The 22314-nt window shown below is 36.2% G+C and overlaps 1 protein-coding gene across 7 annotated transcripts in view; it reads right to left on the bottom strand.

Moving 5' to 3' along the window:
• Positions 1 to 22314, bottom strand: part of LOC149542530 (uncharacterized) — a 98398-nt gene that overhangs the window by 5631 nt on the left and 70453 nt on the right. For 6 of the 7 annotated variants that reach the window (XM_089797459.1, XM_089797462.1, XM_089797458.1 and 3 more), the window contains exons 11-14: positions 22061 to 22212; positions 21865 to 21904; positions 4954 to 5016; positions 4523 to 4719 (exon numbers count right to left, since the gene is read on the bottom strand). In XM_089797459.1, coding sequence (XP_089653585.1) covers positions 4523 to 4719; positions 4954 to 5016; positions 21865 to 21904; positions 22061 to 22212 — 452 coding nt within the window. The remainder of the gene's footprint in view (positions 1 to 4522; positions 4720 to 4953; positions 5017 to 21864; positions 21905 to 22060; positions 22213 to 22314) is intronic. The other variant, XM_089797460.1, reaches the window with a different exon arrangement.

The following is a 22314-nucleotide window of genomic DNA, read 5'->3' as shown; positions in this document are numbered from 1 at the left end:
AGCCCACCATCAATCAAAATTCAATCCAACATGGAAAATAAAATGGCCAACTCAAAGAAAGATGAGGGAACATATCAAAAACTTCAAACATTTGATATCATAAACCTTACTTTTTAGCAAATAAGGCCATATTCCATGAGAGACTTTACATGAGCCTATAGTACAATGATCCATAGTACAAAGTGAATCAATATTTGTGACCTTTTAGTTTCTTATACAATATAGGCTAAAATACTGATTCTAGTTCTGTACTGATGCGGGATTCTGATGCACGGATGCACAGACTTTTTTTTATATTCTAAATGCGTTTGGTTGCAACTATATGAATATATACACACATACCATAATTTGTATATGCAAAGAAATACAAGAAATATACAAAAATAAACCATTCCATAGCATGATACTTCACCATTGATAGTTCAACTTCAAACTTCAAACTTCATAAACACAAAGTGACAAATATAAAAATTGAAATAAAAAGGAGCAAAAATTAAAAAATGAATTAAACACATGTAAAATAGTCACTTAAGTGACTTTGGGTGTCCTAAAGGCCTTTATATGCATGAGTGTTGTCCGTATGCGCCTGGATGCTCTCAGGGTGCTCCCTGGAAGCGAATCCTGGGACTGTGGATGCTCTCTGGATGTTTTCCAGTGTATCCCGAGAGCACCCACAGTCCCAGGATGTGCTTCCTGGGTGCACCCATGCAGAACCAAGATGCATCCATGCACCCGTGCACACCAGCACCAGCACCCAGCAAAAACCAGAGAACACCGGTATCTAAGAATATAGGCATTTTTTATTTTAAATTGCTTTTGGCAAAGGGTTCAAGCCACAATGTGTCAGCTTGCAATAAGCCCCTTCCAAATATAACCTATTGAATCTTGAGATCTCTCAAAACTACTAACAAAGGGAAAGAATGCAAGTACGTACACTAATTGCATTGAGTTTTTCTAAGGCCATTGTCAATTATTTTGATGATGTAAATATATCATATAAAACTGTATCAAACAAAGACTTTTCAATACTGCAGACAGAGGCAAACTGGGCAGGTGGGCTTCATTTGTATCACATAGACCTCATGTAAGTGGAAAACCTCAGTTACCAACTTGGTTACAGATGCAGCTAAGATATGCTGTAACGACAACATCTTGAAAAAGGGTTGGGTACATTTTGGATACATCCATACAAAAGAAACACACTAACACATATATTTTCAAAAATTAAATGTAATTAATTATAAATATTTAAAATTTTGAAATATAATCAATCAATGTCTTAAAAATATTTATTATATATACACTATTAAAATGGTATAATATATATATATATATATATATATATATATATATATAGATCGGTAATGGGCAGAAGCCTAGATTAATTATTATTATTTAATAAAATTAATTAGTATTGTGTTAAGCTCAAGTAGACTCAAACCTAAGACCTCTTACATGAGAGGCTCACAAGTTACCATTGTGTTGTAGGATATATATATTTATATATATTCTTAGTCGCATTTTCCATCTATTTGAGATATTATCCAGAGAAGCTATTTTTCTGTTGAGAATTTATTACTTGCTCTCCTAGACTTGGTTGATTCAATCCAAAGCTGAATCATGAAATCCAAGCCCAAAAATTTTGGTGTAGGATATAACACCACTCCATGGAAGAGTCTGATGCCTCTGCTCTATAATATTCCTTCGTCCACCACTTGATAAATACATCTGCGATTGTCACCCAGAATATACATGAGTTTTGGTTCTAAATTGCTTAAATAGTAACTTACGGTTTTCAACTTTACTACTAAAGAGATTGGTCTACGGATCAACCCCTAACCAAACCAATAGTCATTTTCCACTCTGTACCCAGTTCTGGTATGACTGGTACCTTGAAACAACAAGTTTTCAGGCCGATTTGGTATAGTATCGGAAAACATTAGTGCCTTCTTTGTGCCATGTACTACACCTATAGTTTGACAATCTTTAGAGAGTATGAAGTGGGGAAATAGTATACATCAGCACGCCAAAAAGATCGTTGCTAATTTGTGATAATATTTGGGCATGTTGAATTTTGTTAGGTCATGTTAGATGCCATTGCAATTGTTGGTCTTGGGTTTAAAGCAACATTATATGTATCCTTGAGGATTAACATGTTAAAAAGTACAATTGAGAATTTCAGCAGTATCCTTCACGGCCATCTAAAGAAGTGGACTGAGACAAGTGCATAATAATTTTAGATAGATGAATTAGATAAATTGAGTGCAACTTCCTTGTTGCATTGGAGCTTAGGATTGCTCATGGGATCAAAATATATATTGAACAAAGTCATCTCAATGCACTGTTCACTTTACTTGATGAGGTCATAGTTAAGATGGGGCTACAACATGTGCTCCAATTTATTATGAATCGTGTTAATGTTTGTGTTGCTACCGGAACATGTATCCTAGTTAGTTTTGAATTACACACAAAACCATAATAGTAAACTTAACCTTAGAAAACATTGGGAAAATTCAATGAATTAAATCCATGTTGGAAGAGACCAATACCACCACAAACCCATCTACAATCACATAAGGTTGTTATATATGATATAAGCCTTCACAGATCGGACAGAACTTTTGGCCAAAAGTGAGGAGTTGTCACCCAATTCCTTACATTGAAAATTCTTGAGGCTACCCAGCTCCTTGAATTGGAAACTCTTGGTACCTCCCATGTCCTTGCATTGAAATTGTTTTGTGACAAGAAGATGAATTTGAAACAAATGTTCACTTCAAATGTGTGATTAAAGTCTGGATTTGTCAATAATATGAATGACTGGAGCAACATCAATTATGTTTGTACCACGAGTTTTTGGACAGAGGAAGAGGAGATTTTGATATTTTGACACATTTAAATAAAATTTTACAAGTGAATGGAGAAAGATCCATAACAGGCTACTTTTATAAGGTCATGGATATGACCAAACAGACTATCAAGGCAAGGATGGACCATGCGAGGGGTGAGTAAATTCTGATATGTGAGACCATCTATGAGAGATGGTTTTACCAAATGAATTGAACCTATGTTGTATAGCTCCGTAATCTAGCATTACTTCATACTGATTCCTTCAGTACCACTTGGGAGATTAATGAGGGAAACTTCCAATCAATTGAGAGATTTTTCCCTATATCAATAGATAATCATCCAATCATAGCAAATTTGCCCACATAATGATAGGGAATGGAATTTTTGGCCACTATTTGTACAGTGGAACACAAAACCACTTTGAAACTAGGATCTCTCAGAAAATCTGAACTCTGTTTATATTTTTTGAAGGTAAATTATGATAATAAAATGCTTGTTGACTTTATTTTTCTGCGAGCCAGAAGGGGGAATTATTGTACAGCGGCAATGCTAGTTCCTGCAAAATTATGAGATTGAGAAAAAACCTATCCCACAATCTAGTGAGAGATGGCTAATAAAAATATGTCCAAAACTAACAGTTGATGGCAATGCCCATCTCAAGTCAGCCATGTACTTTGTGTACTTGTGAACATTCTTTGAGTGTGTTTGATCACATATACAACAAAAAACACAACTGTTTGACTAAACAATGAATGATTAATTGTTTTATTGTCTACCAGAAACTTATCCTTCAGCTAAAATAAAATTAAACATAAGCAAAAGTTTCATTTCCAGTTGTAGATTATTAAATTATGATATCTGTTTTCTTGCAATATGCAATTTGCAATTAGATTTCTTTTCTTACAGGTAGCCAACTCATGCATTGAATTTGATTATATAAGGGAGTGCCAAGGATGTTCAGCAAATTAATATTCACCTTCTATATGTGGATTAGCTGTGCTGTGCTGTGGATTTCAATATATTACATGCTTTGTGCTTTTGCTTCATCTTGATTGATTTAAAGGTTCAAATCAACTAAATCATGCATTACCCCTATTTCATTTGTTATATCATGATCTTGTTGTTGTATCAACTAGATTAGTCACAATGCATTTGAAGGAGCCAGCCTACTCCAGATGTTGCTTTAAATTTAGAAATCTGTGTTGAAGCTCCTGCACTGGTAATTTTGACTCAAAGGCACAATTGGAAGAAGTCTGGTTCACCTAATCAACGATTTGCTTTCATGATCAAGTCAAACTTCTCATGTTTTCTTCAAAGATATGTTAGCAGACCTAAGGGTTTTGCAAAACGATACATTTTAAATAACTACTATTACAACTATACTACAGAATTACGTACCAAAGATAGGCTCACTAATTTATTCAATAGTTAATAAAAGTATTTCACAATAAGCACATTCATTGCTCCCTCCCATTCACTAGCTAATGCTTCAAAACAAAGCCTAAAGAGCCAGCAATACAGAAACAGCCAAATAATCAGTTCAATCATCTTGACTTCAGGTGGATCACAAGAATCTTGATGGAAACTTCTGCCTGCATTTTGCTTATAGCTTCTATCATTGTATAATGCAATAATATGAACACAAACCACAAATCTTAGACAAATAAAATCATACCTGCAGAGGGGATCTTCCACATTCCAAATTGCAGGCCCAACACAAGAGGCGCCTAGAACAGCCCTCCCACCATACTCGTTTGGGCCTCTAAAGGATGCAACCGAATGCAATGTGTGAATTGGTTTGTTGTTGGAACTACTCATGCCATTTGTTGGTGATGATGTTTTACGTAAATCAAAAATCAAAAGCTTTCCATTCTACATTTGTGAAGCACCAAAAAAGAAAAGACAATTAGTGAATTCATCAGTGCTTTGAATGCTGAGTTTGAAACTAGAAGAAAATATCAATACAAAATTCTTTTCAGTGAATAAATCTTAGATTAATCAAAAAGTCTTTGGAAGTTGCAAAATAATTTACTAAAGATGTCTGCTGCATTTTTATTAACCAATCATGAAAATGCATACAAAAGAAACACTGAACCCCATCCATACCTGTAAACCAGCATAAACTTTATGTGGATCATTAATGTCCCATGCGCATGACCATGCAGGACACTAGAGATTACAAAAATTGCACAGGAATCTTGAGTCAGTGAGGTTAGTTGTAACTTAGATTGTGCAATTATAAAGGGTCAAAAGGAAATAAACTCGCATAGCTTCAAATATTGACACAAGCATTTTCTAATGAAACTGATATATTTCTATGCATTGCCTCTACTTGCTAGACCTATTATTATTTGATAGGTTTTTAATCAGCATCGGTCAAAACTTGCACCAGATATACAAAAAAGATGTTACCTACATTCACAAAAAGAGCTACTAGATTGATATGACAATCCCCTACAATATATTTACAATCAGAAACAACATAATATAGAGATTAGAGAACAATTCTCAAGCACAGATTAAACTATCTTGCTAGAAACTATTCTTCACAAAATAACCAAACCCTTTGTCCTTGGTTCATGTCAATGGAAAACAGGTTCTTCCCATGCAATGTTGTGTACTTTTCTTCTACCAAAACTTCTTTGTGTTCTTGTGCATTGGAAGCTTTGAGCTTTAAAAGGATGCAGAATACGTCTGTGAAAACGACTGGTATAAACATGTAAAGTCCCCTTTTCAGACATTAGGAACCCTAAAGTTGAATTCCTAATATTAAAATTGGCTTTTGAGAGTTAATGTAAATATTAAAAGGGGTCAATTTAATATATTAAAGTGAGCTGAAAGGTGACAAAAAAGAGGAACAAGAAGAAAAGACAGGCAGAAGGAGTTGAAGGGTCATTTGGGCATGCTCGGTTTATGATTCAGACTTCAGTCTCTCTTGGAGAGTTATTTGAAAAGCTTCATCTTTCATCTAGCCTGAGGACAGAAACCCTCATGTGGGTAGATAGTGGACGCAACCCCATTGTCCATGGAGACACCACACTAGGTATCTCACGTGTGCTTACATGTTCTTTCTTAGTTTTCCAATCGAACTGTAATGCTGTGTTTAAGATTGGAATTTTTAACGTTGGTTATTGTATTGCTGATGTATAATGCAATAACATATTCTGAAGAGTTTGTATGAGTTTTTTTGGTCATGCTACTGTAATTGCTGAATATGAGGTTCTCTACAAGCATTTCTTGTTTATTTGCTGATCAAGTTAGTTTATTGCATAAGCAAATCTGTTTGTATTCTGAATCGTAATTTTGAGATAAGTTTTAGCTATCTATGTTTGACATTGGGAAGATGGTGCATGAGTTTGAATTTGAACTGGGGGCATATCCCTAAGCACTATTTATCCATTGGACTTATCGCATAACGGATTGGAGCTAACACTTGTCTATGCTTTTACGATTCTGAAAAAATCACTAAAAATCATAAAATGTCCTGAAAAAATCACTAAAAATCATATAATGTCCTGAAAAAAGCACTAAAAATCATAAAATGCCCTGAGAAAAGCATTAAAAATCATAAAACATCCTGAAAAAAATCCATAAAAATCATAAAATGTCCTGAAATAAACCCTAAAAAACATAAAATGTCCTAAAGAAACCAGTCACAAAAAAATCAAATGTCCCCAAAAATGCTAAAAATCGCAAAACCCACCAAAAATCTGTAATAAACCTCGTAAATAGTCACTGTGGATAATCACCCCTTTTGCATGAACACTTGCTTTCATATGTTTCTTTATGATCAGCTATTGCCAGTTCTAATGTTTTGAAGTCCCAAATCGAACATACGCATTCAAAGTGAATAATAACTTTTCAAATAATATTTTCCCCTACACAATGACCTGGAGAATAATTTATATTCTAGTCAGCTATCTATGTTTGACACTGGGAAGATGGTCAATATGAATAATTTTTTTGAATAATATGAATATTTACACGGCCATTTATACAGACATATTTATGGATGGTAATTTACCTGTGTATCAAAGGTAATGGAACCAAGTCTGCTGTTTTTGCATTGAGCACATTCATGCCGAGCTTGCTGGATCGGTTACACTGCTTTGAGTATTTTTGCACAAGTCAGATAAACCTGAGCTTACCGTCAGAGTCTATGCATTTGGCTTGTAGTTGCAGAAATGGGCATTCTGTCATTGAATGTGAACTGTATTCATATAAATAGTCCGGTGTATAAAGGAAGGGAGATGATAAGATTAGGAAGAAGAATTACAAGAGAGCAAGAGGAACCATCTATGCTTACACACAGAATGTGATTGATGAAGCACGACTGTTAATTGAGGTGCAGATCACACAAAAATTATCAAATCAAGTGGTGAGAAGCTTCTAGGCATCCATACCTTTTTGACTGGAAAGAGCACTATTAGGATCCTTCTTTCGGAGCATGAAAGTTATATAACGAACACAGTTGGGTATTTGCTAAAATAACATTACCGGGCATTTATGGTTGGAGAACAATAGAATGCTAGACCATCATTAGCAAAATGGTCAGGAAATCATAATGGCAGATGATATCTAAAGGAATACGAAAGTATGAGTTTGTGTAATTTGTGAACTTGTTGTATTGCAGACTGGAAGTGTGATGCACAACAAAACAAGGAGTGTGTGGACAAGAGCAAAAGGCATGAACACGAAGAAATGGTATTATTCACCCGGTGTGAATATAAAAAAAGCGAAGGAAGCATATAGGGGTGCAAATGACATTGTTGTGGGTTTGCTATAATTAAAGTTTCAGCAATCATGGTTCCTCTACTGGCAACAGGAACAGTTATGATTAACAAAGCATTCTGCAAGCACAATGATACTGAGTAAATTCACAGAGAGTCGTAGAGAAACTGATACAAGAGGTACCATTGTTAGTTCTGCTTAGAGAACACTGGAGCTAAAGGTGTAGTCTTCCCGGCACAATCAAGTCTCTTGTGAAAACAAGCCAGAACCTTTTTAGTGATATTGTCTAGTGTACTAAGTTGTAATAATGAGCATATTTGTAGCTATATGTTGAAATTAGACCAGATTCACATCAAGTTTGAAAATTTGTTTACAGAGACAAATAATATCTAATGCTGGGAAAAATACGAGGCTTGGGAAAGATCAGAAAAGACATTTCTAAGTGACAACAGTGATTAGTCCAAAATTTCCAACCTGATGTAAGAATGTTAATGCTAAACATTTATGATGAGTATAACAAACTCCCAGCACAGGTTCAAAGCGATTTACCCTTTATTGATTACATGGATTTTCATGCAAAGCTTCAAAACAGGAATGATATGACAAAGAAAAAGTACTATGAATTGACTCAGGATCTTCTTGCAAAAGATAGATGCAAAAGTTTGCATAAGGAGTTTTCAGCAGTCAAAATCCAGGTTACAGGTGGTTTGGAGAAAGAACAACCAAATACTAGTTATTTACAGCCTTCACGTGATCATGGGATTGACGTTAATAGTGGCACAGGTTTGTTGACAGGCAGTTTGGAAGTAGAGGGATCTTACAGGGCTGCTTGCATTGGTGCTCTTGATAAGTATGCTAATAGCCCCTGTAAGGAAGTTGACCAATCAGCCAATGATGACGACTCCCCATCTTATCTAAGTATAAAAGATAACATTGAAGAAATGGATATGTGTGATGAAAGCACAAATGTCAATGGGTTCCAATCGGTTGAGGGGAATAATGTGGAGGAAGAACCAATCAGTACAGGTGAGAAGTATTAATAATTTTTTATTGGTCATTTGCAGACCCATATTGACAAGGAGATAAACTCCTTTGAGGATATAATACAGAGGGCATACCACCAACTATAGAAGCAATTAAGCATGGCAATGACATTATTTCAGCAGTTGTAAACAAATCGGAAAATTTGACCTGTGACAGCCCTTAACCCTTAGATGAATTTGGACCACAACCTTTCTCATTGCCAGATTTGAAGGAAAGATTGTTGGTTTCAAAGGAGAGGGTCGTACAAGTCTTGGCAAGGGCAGATGAGTTTCACAGGCACATTGAAGACCTCATGTGAGAAGACTCAAACAGATGAGAGGCAAATGGGGAATCCGTGTGGGATCACTAATGCTCAATTGCACATAATGAAAGGAAGCTTTTGAAAGTTTGAAATCAGACTATTTACAATTGTTTTGGGATAAGGATCTCGCTATCAAGTTTGTGGAAGATAAGGAAAAAGAGATTGATGAGATCTGTCTTCAGCTAAGCATGAAACATTACTCCCTATACCAGGCTGAAAATCAGACTCCTAATGCAGTCATTCACAAGGTAACATGAACTTAAAGATAGAACTATGGAGATGGCACAAATTGTTGAAGGAATCAATACCATTTGATAGCAAGATCCTTATCCCAAAACAATTGTAAATAGTCTGATTTCAAACTTTCAAAAGCTTCCACCATTCCCCATCATGATGAGGCACTTTTTTACAACAGCAGCTACATAACTTCACCATATCATGAGGTAAAAGATGAGCCAAGTGATTTTACTTTGAAACCTATGTATGATGGTGACCTTTTTATTAATGGAGGCAGTGATTTGGTTGATGCTATTCCTAGTGAATCAGAAGATGGAGGTCCCATTAATTCATCTACTGTTTGGTCAAAAGGATCTTATGATATGGTAGTTGCCTACTTATTAATAAATGATTTTATCTTTATGCATACACCAGCTATCAGTGGTTTCTATGCTTGGTCTGCTATTATATTTTCAGATTTGGCTTAACTTTTAGAAGGTAGTAAGCTGCAGATTGTTTCTCTCTTGAGGCGCTTACTTCATGAGATGATTTTCCTTTCAATACCAAGGCCAAATGACAACATCGGTACCATTTCTATTCCTGATATGGATTATAGCAGCAGCATGTGAGGTCCTTATGAATTGGACTTCCTGCATATTCGAGATGTTTTTGGTTTTAGTGGGATGATCTGTTTGTTTAGTGGGCTGATTCAGGATGATGATAGGTTGATAGGCACCTATTCCTATACCGAGGATCCTACTAACAGGTTGGTTTGGGATCTAGGTGATAGCAGGATGCATGTTTTGCATTTTGTGCATTATAGTGTAATATACTACGCAGTTTGAGATTTATGATTAGTGTCGCGCAGCCTATGATGCAGTGGTACTTCACAGATTGTCTTGGGATCTAGGGATCAAAGTTATAGACAGGTTGCATTCTCACTTTGGGTATGACGGCATGTCAAGTCATGACTTCAGGGTTACCATTATGGGCCGCAACAATGCTAGCAAACAGATATGGGATCTTGGTATTGGTTTATGGACTAATGATTACTTGAGGGAAAGCAATCTCGAGGGAGGACTGTAAAGTCCTCTTTGGAACATTAGGAACTCTAAAGTTAAATTCCTAAAATATTAAAATTGGCTTTTGAGAGTTAAATGACAATTTTAAAAAGGGTCAATTTAATATATTTGTCGTGTGGATATTTTGCAACTAACAATTTCTGCATATTCAGTCGCTAAATAGGTAGCCAATCACAACATGTGAAACAATCTCTCTTACCTATAAGGGAAGGCTCCCCCTTCACACTATTCCTTGGATCAATTCAAGGTAAGCAAGAAGTAAAGAGATGCATTATAGGGTGTTACTAATATTCTTGATTCTTTCTTTAAGGAAAGAATCCACTTACTCGCGGAGCAAGTAATAGGCAAGTTGGATCTCTTATACTACACTTCTATCTAAAAGTTAGAAACAGTGATACCGATACCAAACACCAACTCACAGGCTGATTGAGCATAACCGCTTAGATCTATGTCCAGTTTTATCTATTCCATAAGAAGAATATCTACCATTGGGGCACACAAACTTCTAGAAGCAGAGAATTTCTAACTATTGGCATGAATTTGAGACAATAATATAAGCTACAGACATAGCTTCTCGTCTATACATTGCTCCCAATCACAGCTTTGGCTCCAATTGCTTCTTAGATTCACTATGCTCTATTTAAACACACAATAATAACATAAACAAAAACTAATAGAAACAAATTGCAGTCACAGCTCCCAATTCGTTCCATCATGATTGTTTATAGTCACAATTTAGAATCTAAATGCTTCTTTCTATTCACTTTTCTTTCAAATTTGTACCACACGATCACAGCTATGCTTGCACAAATTGCCAGAACTCCCATGCATATATTAAAAGATTATTTTTACAATGAGGGGGACACTCCTTATATAGGAAAAAGGAGTAAGAGAATGAAGCAGAAAAGGTGGGAGAAACTCAACCACCTCGACTTAGTCAAATTAGGAAAGAAGATTTATTGGATTACATGATTGAAGATTCGTGTAATCGGATTACATTCAATTTATCTTTTGGAACTACAACACTATGAAGAAAATGTTGGAACTATTGAATCAATCTTGTAGATTGTTAACAAAAGCATTTGTACTTGGTGATGCAATCATGGATGATTGTCAAATCAGGAGCTCCTGTATTCCACGCCACTGTATTCTCTTTGATGAATTGCCAATTGTCTCTTGAAAACTAGATGTGATCAAAGTGCTTTGGCGCATATCCATATGAACTCAGGCTCTAGGGAAGCCATTGGGAAAGTGAAGACCAAATGAATGTCGCTTCTTTGGATTTGAAGCATATCTTATTGATGGGATGTCTCTACTCTCTGAGGAAATTCAGACATATCTTGAAGAGTGTGTCACAACATGAAGATGAAAACATCTTCCAATGAGACTAGATCCTTGAAAATTTTGGTATTTTGGTATTTGAGTTACAATGAAAGATCCATGAGGGGTAGGTGTTCGAAACATGGATTAGATACTTATTGAACACATTTGAAGACTGGAAATGAATGGGAGAGCTTGTATTTTGGAAAAAAATAACCAAATTTGGGTTTAGGATGATAGATTACATGTAGGCAAAATGGGGCTTTTGTTTTGATGCCCAAGAATACAAGTTGCAAGCATTTGTATGTGTGCAAAATGAGAATTTTGGTATTGAAAATTGTTAACTTTCACCATTATCGGGTTTATGAGAGGCAATTACATGTGGTAGAAACTCATCATTTTACTCGATGTAAATATGCAATCAGGTTTGTAGAATGCAATTGCATATGAAGGAATATGGAGTAACGTATGGAAAATGGATGAACGTGAAGGATGAAAGGACGGAAATGCACTTGCATTTTTGGGGGAAAATCTCCAACTTTTTCTCAATAAACAAACCAAAACAAACAACAAAGCAACAAAAGTATTTATAAAAGACAGAGAAAAGGAAAGAAAAACATATCTCTTGTTTTAACTTAGAACAAATATCTAGGGCTGCATTCAAACAAACAAATGATAAAGAGCAAAAGAATGCAACAAATTAGCAACTTGATCAAGAAATGCAAGCAAAACCAGAATCTTACACTTACTTGGAGATTAACGAGTAAAGTTTGGAAGAAGTAATTTGAATGAACTTCTTCTCTTCAAAATTGGGTTTAGCAAGTGCATTTACGTGTAAAGATCAAATGCTTTGAAAAATTAAAACCTTAGCTCCAAATCGTGGTTTGTAGATGCAAATGCATGTTCAATATGATACAAATGATGTTGCAAATGCACTTCTATGTGCAGCTTGCATTTCTCCAAATGATTTTCATGTTTGAAAATGTCTTCCCAAGAGAAAATCGTGGTTTGATCCTTGCTTTACATGTGCATGAGTGAGCAGCAAAATGTTTCCATATGTTTCTCTTAAGGAAATCGGGGTCTACAAGCTCCATTACATATGCGTGTATTTGATGCAAAAATAATTGTTGCAAATGCCTTTCCTTGCAAGCTGCATAGCAAAACGTGGTTTAGATGCCCTATTGCATGCAAGTTTTGCCTTGGAAGAGAAAAATCAGGTTCTCCAAACTCAAACGCGTTTTTAAAAACATGCAATGAAGATGCATATAACTCATTCCCAAGACAAATTTGGGTTTAGAACATACAAATGCATGCCACATTTTTGAGTTGAAGACCAAAATCGGGGTCTCTAGACCTAAACACATATCTTCTATATACAATGTAGATGCAAGTAGATCACTTGACAAATCAAAATCGAGTTCGCTATGTGCCATTACATATAGTGTTTTCCCTCTTTACCTCAAATCAAATTCTCCAAGCTCTTTTACATGTGAAAATGTGCAATGCAAATGCATGTATTTCACTTGAAGGCCAAAATCGGGTGCTTCGGAAGCTTTTTACATGTGATGTGTTTGGACATTAGAGCAAAAAGGAGTTCTCCCAGCCCAAATGCATGTGTAAAATGGAGGTGCAAATGCATGTCTTTGATTTGGAAGTCAAAATTGAGGTCTCTACATGTCATTGCATGTGACTTTTTTAGATGCAAAGGTGAAATCAAGTTTAGAAACCTCAAATGCAAGTTTAAAATGTGCAAGACAAACACATATAACTCATCTTTAGACCAAAATCGGGTCTAGAAGGGCTCATTACATGTCACATTTTTATGCCTTACATTTACATGTTATTCACTTACATGTAATTTGACCAAAACTCCACCCCCAAGTCAAAATTGGGATCTCTAGATGCAAATGCATGTTTTTAATATGCAAAATGGATGCATGTAAGTCGTATTGCCAGCAAAATCGGGATCTTGAGAGGCTTTAGCATGTCATATCTTTGAACTTAGGAGCAAATTGGACTTTGTAGATGTCATTGCATGTACTTACATATCTAAGCCAAAATTGGGGTCTCCAGATGCATTTACATGTATTTCATTTTTAAAAATAACATGTAAAAGTGTTGCATCACTTAAGTTTTCTATTTAGCAAATGTCTAATTGATTTACTTAAGTGAATCTCACTTAAATCAAAATACATATTTACGCTAACATATTTTAAATGTTATACATAAATATGTTCAAAAAATGATATTTCACTCGAATGTTTTGAATTAAAACATTCAAGTAAATCTCAACATCAAATTAAATTATGAAGTGCATAAAGTCACTTAAGTGATAAATTAAAAAGCAACTCAACATCAAATTATAACATAAAATGCACTACGAATGAATGAATGAAGGTATTTTAATGACATCCACGAAACCAACCAGCCTATGGGACCCTTTTCATGTTCTTTTCAATGTCAATCCGCCTTTTATGAATCTATTTTAAGAAGCTCGTTGTTTTATGTAGTCTTGTTTCCTAAAACATCTGATGTAATTGGCCCTCCTTCAAATTGTCCTCGAACTGCTCCTGGATATCTTAGTATGCCGTACACTCAAAGATGAAGTGTCATTCTATTTCAACACATCCTTTACTGCAATAGATGCATTTTCTTTCTTCCCAATCCTCCTTGGGCACCATCCACCTCCCCATCTCAGATCGTAAATGATGGGATCCGGTTCATAACTGCGCCACTAATAGCCTATATTTACCTTTCATATCTACACGAAGGTAATCTTTAATCTCATGGCACCACGTGGGGTTGAACTCTTTCACATAGTGGACCTTATCTTCCCTATTTGTTTTGTCCACATGACCGCTTTAAATTTTTCCAACACGAACCTTTTTATCTCTTCATTGGTGTTAGGACGTTCCAGTATGTTAATGTCCCTCTTAATTAGCCATTTTTCGTTTTGCTTCATCCATGGTTTCTTTTTCTAGGCTAGCCCCTCTTCAACCACCAGTTTGGGCCTTCATTGCTTGTCCATATTTTCCACCTTGTTTAAATAGCTTAACAGATGTATAACTGCAGAGGCTTCCATCAGGAACATCCATGCTTCAGCCAAGAGGATCTCGTATGGTATAGATGATTTGATTTTAAGGTTAGTAGTCATAAGGTTCTTTTGTATTCTTTCTATTTGCATCCGTTTGTGGTTGACTAATGACTTCAATCACCTAAGTGAAAAATCTAAAGTAATAAAGTAACTTAAAAACATAACACAAAGTCATTTTAAGTTCTCTTTTTCAAAAATTGCAACTCAACATTAGAATATAAGTCCAATATTTTAATATGCAATTGAACTTGGAGAACCCACATTTTAGGAACTTAAACCTTGATATATTTTGACTAATAACTCTGACTAAGCCCCAAGAGATATCGAATCGAAGGGAAAACCGAAAGCAAGAGTTTGAAGGAATCAAAAAGACTAAAACAATCTAAACAAACACACAAAATCACAAAAGGGACTTTGAAGAACTCAAAAATCAAGTATAGACTAACAAGCTAAAAAAGCAAAAAAATACTTGGCAAGAGCCTTTAGTAAAAGGATTCATTATATCAGTCAGAAATGATTGGTTGATCAATCTTGACCAATTAAATAATGAGTTATCTCAAAGAAACACAAAACTCTATTGGAAAAGTTCCATACTGTTACCTACATTTTTGTTGCCAAGTTTTAGTCTTACTCTTAAAAGCTTGAAGTTATTGGTATTTAAGTGGGTTTGTGTTCAAGTGTGATGTCCAAGTATCCTTTAGGTTACTTCTCATCTTTCTCGAGTACCTCGTGTTCTTTGCACGATCTGTTAATCGAGTTTCACAATCTGTTATCTTGCACCAGGATCCTCTTTCCTACGGATTTTGAGCTTTCGAGATAATTTTTTCCCTTAAGCGAACTATATTAGTGCATATCCGAAGGATGAAGCCATAATACTGAATAACAAGCTATGAATCTGATTATGTCATGCTGGGAAGGCCTACGAAGCTGTGCATTAAAGCCAAGATGAATTCCATTCAAATTTATAGAAGTAAAATCAAGTGTTAGGAGGGAGCACGGGTTTATGGGTTCTCTGTTGTGCACTCATGGGAACAAGGTTGTTTTGTTCTGCTTCTGATGCTATAATAGCATGAGCCAAATCCCAGTCTCAATGATCAAATAGTGTGAACACGATGTTGAATGAATCATTTTGGGCTCATAATCAGTAAGGGATGTTCAAAGACCTAGCTTTGAGGCCATTAGATTGAGGTTAAGGGTAAAGTGTTGTTAGTTGTGCTCCAATCCAGGAATGGTGTTGAGAAAGGGGTTTTTTGTCCCAAGGTAATGAAAAAGGTTACTTATCCAGAGGCTTTGGATATAGAAACACAAGCAACGTTAAAGTACGAATATTCCTCAAAGATGCTTGAAACATACTTCCAAAGAAGTCAGTAGTGGGAATGTGACCCCGATATAAAGGAGATGTAGTGTTAAAAGCTTTAGGCGGAAAGTGAAAAGGTGAAGTGCACAAGCCATCTGAGGATCTCTCCCTGTGCTATGATCCTGAATAGAAGGAAAATGGGTTTGCGGAAAAGCTAAGTTTCTCTCTCTTTCCCGCATATGGTAAGATTATCAAGTATATCAACATTCCAGATTTTGAAGAAAAGTAAGGCACTTCCCGTAAAGCTAAAGCATTTGTGTTGTTAAGTGATTCTTAGTCATGTCACTTTATATAAAGTAATAGAGCTTTCAGTAATTTAGGATTTTACATGCAAATGAACGGAAAGTTTAAATAGTCATTACTCGTCGAATTAAATGCAAATCATGTCATTATAATCGTTGGCCCAACTTAATTTCATTTATGTGGCACCAAACATTCTAATTCCTACACCTATTTCATCAAAATTGCCTACAATTGGTTTCTTCAAGTGTATTAAAACAATTATTTATCGAGATCTATATCCTGTGTAATCATAACGATGGCAATCAGAGTTGTTGGTTATGATAAATTAGTAGGCCTAGAAAGTGAACTGAAAGAGCTAACAAACACATCTTTTAAATTCTACGATTTGGGTGATCTTCATAGGAGACTCAATTCTCAACCAATTCATCCCATTACTCAAAAGCTTAAGGAAAGTGACCTAGTTGAGGCAGCTGGTTTTCCAATGGCAGTGCATGTACCTGAGCTCGTGAAGGAGTGTATCAAGAGATATGATCCTAAGACAAAGAAAATCCTATTCCCTAATCAATCTATCCTCGTTTCAATCAATAGGGCATTGACGCAGTCCACATTCGGTATTCCTGCGAGAGGAATACTGCAATATTGATTTTGGGTTTTTCGCGTCTATGTTCAATGAGAAGAAGACTCTCAAAGGGGAGGACATGCCGAGGACATGGTTCCAAACTACTCGCTCAAAAAAGAGCAAAATGCCCAAGACTCTGTTTGGGACTAATTTGAAAAAAGAGATAGTTGACATCCTTGCCCTGCTTCTCAAGCTAAAAGGAAAGGAGGAGATTTTGGAGTTCATCGAGCACCCTTTCTTCCTTGTGCAAGCTATATGTGCAGAGGATATGAAGGTTGACTAGGCATAGATCATCTGTGATGAGCTCTCCTCATGCTTAAATTCGGCCTAAGGGTTTAAACAATTTTGCATGTCTTCCTATTTGATTTATGCCCTAGCAACTCACCACATGTGGCTCGGCCTCCCTAGCACCCAGAACTATGATAAGCACACCAAAGTATATGAATTTTACCCACATTTGCAACTGCAAAGAAGCTAAGAGTATGTGGTTGTTAATGATGCCTTCATAATGAGACTATGTTGAGAATTGCAAGGATGCCCTGAAAGGAGATTTTTGCCAAAGGCAATTTCGGCCATAAGCCAATTCCGGTGCTCATTCATCCAGTTTCCGAGTTTCTCCTATTTGCAAATAGGAGCTTACAATAGCTCTTCTAAAAGGCTTCCAAGATATCCAAAAGACATGGTGGTTCTAGTTCAATTGTGTCGACAGATTCTTGAAGTGAACACCCTGTGTTCTAATGTGAAGAAGACAGTCGGGATTCTCTTCCCTATTATGGTTGGTCTATATTCATGTGCTTCCAAATTAGATGCTTGTAATTTGGTGAAGAGCTTTGAGAACAAAACTAAATTGTTAGACTATGAGGTACTCAGGCCTCAATATGATCTAGTTAACTTTGTGAAGGATCATTTGAAGTTAGGATATGCCTACAAGCATGTCTCGAACATTGAAGACTTCTGGATTGGGTGTCTTGATGAATATTAAACCTGGGAGAAATTTTGGTCACCACTAACGATTAATCAGATTAAATTGTATAACGAATTTGTTGATGTTTCTGACCTTGCAGATGATGGAGCTTGCATGCATCCCACATCCTACGAGAAGATCAAAGGCACCCCAATTTTGTCTACCACACCTGCAGGTCCAATTGTTGACACTATGGAAGTTCTTATGTAGGGGATAATCAAAACAATAGATAAATGGGGTGGAGTGGACCCGAGCAAGGAAAATGAGGACTAGGAGCACTGGTTCTATAGCTAGAGTGTCTTCAGGTGTTGCTCAGTCAACTATAGCAACAACTACCATGACTACTACCTCAGCCTCTACAAGCCCATCACAGGCCATTGGTCTGGGAAGAGATCGACCTCCAGAGAAGAATGTGCCAATCACTCCTACTTGTGGAGTTGGCCCCCTTCTGAACACCAGGAAAGTAGGCGAGAAGCAGAATGACAAAATGAGGGGAAAGAACAAGAAAAATCAGTGGCCAAGCCATCTTCCCCTGTCCAAGTCATCAATTTGGATGGCGACACCAACCCCATGGACGGCCAGGAACAAGATGCATCTCAGCAAGGGGATACCTTAGCCCTTTCAATAACTAAGGTCATGGCCTTTCCTCTTGTTGCTTATAGTAAGCACACTCCATTAATCTCGAGGAAGTTATTCAATCCCATTGCCTTCTAGTCAGCTATCAATGGGTCCTCTACAGAGTCATGGCTCGAAGAGACCATTGATAGAAAGAAGAGGAGATATGAGGAAGCAGCTCCATCGAAGGACTTGATCACACAAGTCACTTCCTCTCAGCCATCCAAGAAGACGAAAAAGCAGAAGACAATTGTTGCATTGGCTACGGATTCAACAACTGGCCATATGCTAGTTGAAATTGCTAAGCCACAGAAGGAAAGCAGATTTCATGAGCTTTCCATGGATGACTTCCAGATCTGCACAGTGGATCTTCGCATCCCAGTTCATGACTCCATGGTAAACATGTGGAAGTGTACCAATGAGAAAATCAAAGATAAGCTAGAAGAGCTTAGAGCAAAAAAGGAGATATTGAAGGCCCCAAACAGAGAATTGGTGGAATACATAAGGTTTGCACTCCAGAACACTTTGTCAAGTCAATTTGACCCGAATGCAGAGGAGTACAAAAATCTACTCCTTAAGCTGCAACAAGAAAGGCAATTCGGGCAGGTTGGTCGAGCATTGGTAGATCAAATGAAGGCTCAAGGTCTCCTATTAGTTGAAAACTTGGGAAGTCTAGTGTTGGATGCTCACAAGCTCAGGGAGGAAGCCTTAAATCATCAGAGAACCATACAAAAGGCAGCAGATGGACTAACAGCGCAATTGGCCCTTCTACAAGAAGTAATAGACATGAAGACAAATGTAGCCATTGCTCACGGGATCCTTAAGACAAGCAAGGAGTCAATGTTTCACTGGAAATAATCCTTGGAATTTTTCATAGAAAGCTCCATGAAGTCCGCAAATGAGCTCAAGGATGTACACGACCTGGTGCAAAAGGTCATAGAGAAGTTGTTTCAATATTTGAAGATATTGCACACTGAGTCTTTTGTGTCCACTAATGGCAAGCTTGCGGATATTGAGAGAATGAAATCAAAGTTCCTGGCATTTGTCGATGAAGCCGTTGACCCACTCAATTTCCAAGTGTCCAAGATCCACGAACTCTCAGCAATGGATGCAACCATAATGAGAGAATCGTAAAAGTTCTAGTCTAGGGTGCCCAGAATAGATGAATTAATGGAGATGCATGACTACTGGATGGTCCGAACCGACAACATCATCATTCCAAATGTCGAAGAACTGGACAAAGTAACTGATGCCATGAAAGCCTATAGAGCCAAATCAGTTACTCCTAAGAAGACATGATGTTCTGATGTTTTTCATACATCTGTCACTCTTCCCCTTCTCTTTCATTTTATAACCATTTTTGGCATTTTGTCAATCTCTGTAATGGACAATGATTCAAGCTTGTCTTACTTCTAGTCTTTCTATTCAGAGATGCTCTACAAGCGATCATCCAATGTAACTGGCCATTTTGAGAAGGCCTATAAATGTAATGACCTTTTAAGAAGTTAATAAGATCGGCAAAAATTACTTTTGGGCAACCCCCTGTAGCTAGGACTACTATGTGCGACTCTAAGTCCATTTTTAGTTTTGTTGTTCATTTAGTTTTAGTGTAGTGTATGGAATGAATGTGCTAATGTTGAGAATTGAATGAATGTGAATGAACTTGGTTTTATTTTCTTCGTTAAAATAGACTATGTCTTACTTTCTTCAGCATAAGCATCTCTTTTGTTCTTTGTGTTGTACATCATAGTTTTTATGCTTAGTATAGTTTGTCGCCTAAGGAAGCCAAAAATTGGAGTGTGGTGTAGTTGAGAGATAGACAATCCAAGTATTGTCAAAACATCAGCTAATAGTGTAATCTAGGAATTACCTATTACAACACCTCTTCCTTTCTTCCTGTTGTCGTAGTTGGCTATGCATGTTTCCATTCCTTGCGTCTAAATTAGAATAGATTGCATGTTGGGAGTTAGTCCCCCTTTCAATTGCCTAAGTTGTTTAAGGTGTTGAACAACTTGGTATTTGTCTTTTCTGCCATCTGGTTAAGAGCATAGCCCCAAAACCCAAAAAACAACATTCATTGCATATCTTGCATTTAAAAGAGAGTTGTAGCTTTCAATTTAGGGGTCCCTGATAGATTACTACATTGACCCATTTTGTTGTTAACATATTTGTCCTCCACAAGGCATTGGGCTGTTTAAAGAGTCAAGGTATAAAGCAAAAATAAGGAGACAAACTGTTAACCAACAATTTTGTAGTGACAAAATGTGGCACAACAATATTAAAGTGAGCCAAAAGGTGAGAAAAAGGAGAGAAGACAAAAAGACAGGAGGGAGGAGTTGAAGGATCACAACTTGGAGCATTAAAAGAAGGAAACTTCACTTTCACACTTGGAGAGTTGTCGTGAAAGTTTCATCTTTCATCCAACCTAAGGACAAAAACCCTCGTGCAGGTAGACGATGAACGCAACCCCATTGTCTGTGGAGACGTCACACCCAATGACTCACATGAGCTTACAGGTTCTTTCTTAGTTTTCCAATCTGACGGTAATACTGTGTTTAAGACTGGATTTTTTATCATTGGTTATTGTATTGCTGATGTATAATGCAATAACATATTCGGAAGAGTTCGTATGAGTTTTTTTGGTCATGCTACTGTAATTTCTGGATATGAGGTTTTCTACATGCATTTCTTGTTATTTGCTGGTCAAGTTTGATAGTTTATTGCATAAGCAAATCTATTTGTATTCTGAATCGTATTTTTGAGATAAGTTTGGGGAAATATCAACTCAAGATATTATAAAACATGAGAAAAGCTTATGTGAAAGCTTAATAACTATCAACCATCCTTTGGCAACAAATCATTTAAATCTCAAAATACAACACTTCAGAAGTCCCTATAAGTAAAATGAAATATACTTTACACTTTTCGCTGAGAATATTTTACATTTCTTAAAGCTGCGAAGAGATCAACCTGTAGACTTAATTATCATATTGTTCTCATGTTCAATTAATTTTACTATGAATGATACAGCATAATCTAGAATTCTGAAATACATATTTTTCTTCTATGATTAATGCAATTTAATTTGCCATTTTAAAAAAGTGTAATATCATAAAAGAAATTATAAGTATTTATCGGATAAAAACAATTTAAAAATTAAGTTAAATATGTCACACATTGGAACTAAATGTACAAGTACATATAATATTACATTACTTTCTCATGCCTCTGTTTCAAATTTATGCCAAAAGTATTAGAAAATGGATTTAAATTTTAAAAAGGCAAAAAAGTTATGAAGTTGTCAAAGCCAAACTATCTTTAGTCACATTGCATAAATGCCATAAGTTCTTGATGTTTGCAAACCACTAAAGGTTAAGGAAGCAAAAAAAACAAAAGCAATAGAATTGTATGTTGTAAAGTGCGATGTATACCTCTAAATTGTATGTCAACACAACATTCTTAGTCTGTAAGCTGTCATGCAACAAAGATTATTGCAATCAATTCTTTGAACCTTTTTAAAATAACAATTCAAAGACCATATAAATCAGCCTATAAAGAAGTACAACCCAGAAAATGTCCTCCACAAATCCTCAAAATACATCCTTGTTTGGTTTTACAGAAGCACACCTGACAAGTGATAATTTCTTTCCCATAGAAGCTACTAAAGCCAATCTACCGGGTTCACCTGTGCCAACAGGTGAGATATGCAAATCCCGAACTGCTCCTGTTCCATCTGGAAGATGTATTTTATCCCCTCCATGAAAAGCCAAAAAGCTTATCTGCAGTTTGAAAAGAATATAAATATAACAAACTAACCAGAATGTTGGAAAAAATTACAAAATTAGATGCTTTCCTCAACTACTATATTCTGAACTCAAATT

Source organism: Cupressus sempervirens, chromosome 8 (assembly GCF_028749045.1).
Source record: "Cupressus sempervirens isolate cs-2001-9-10 chromosome 8, ASM2874904v1, whole genome shotgun sequence".
Classification (NCBI taxonomy): Eukaryota; Viridiplantae; Streptophyta; class Pinopsida; order Cupressales; family Cupressaceae; genus Cupressus; species Cupressus sempervirens.
This window is presented reverse-complemented; position numbering and strand designations above follow the sequence as displayed.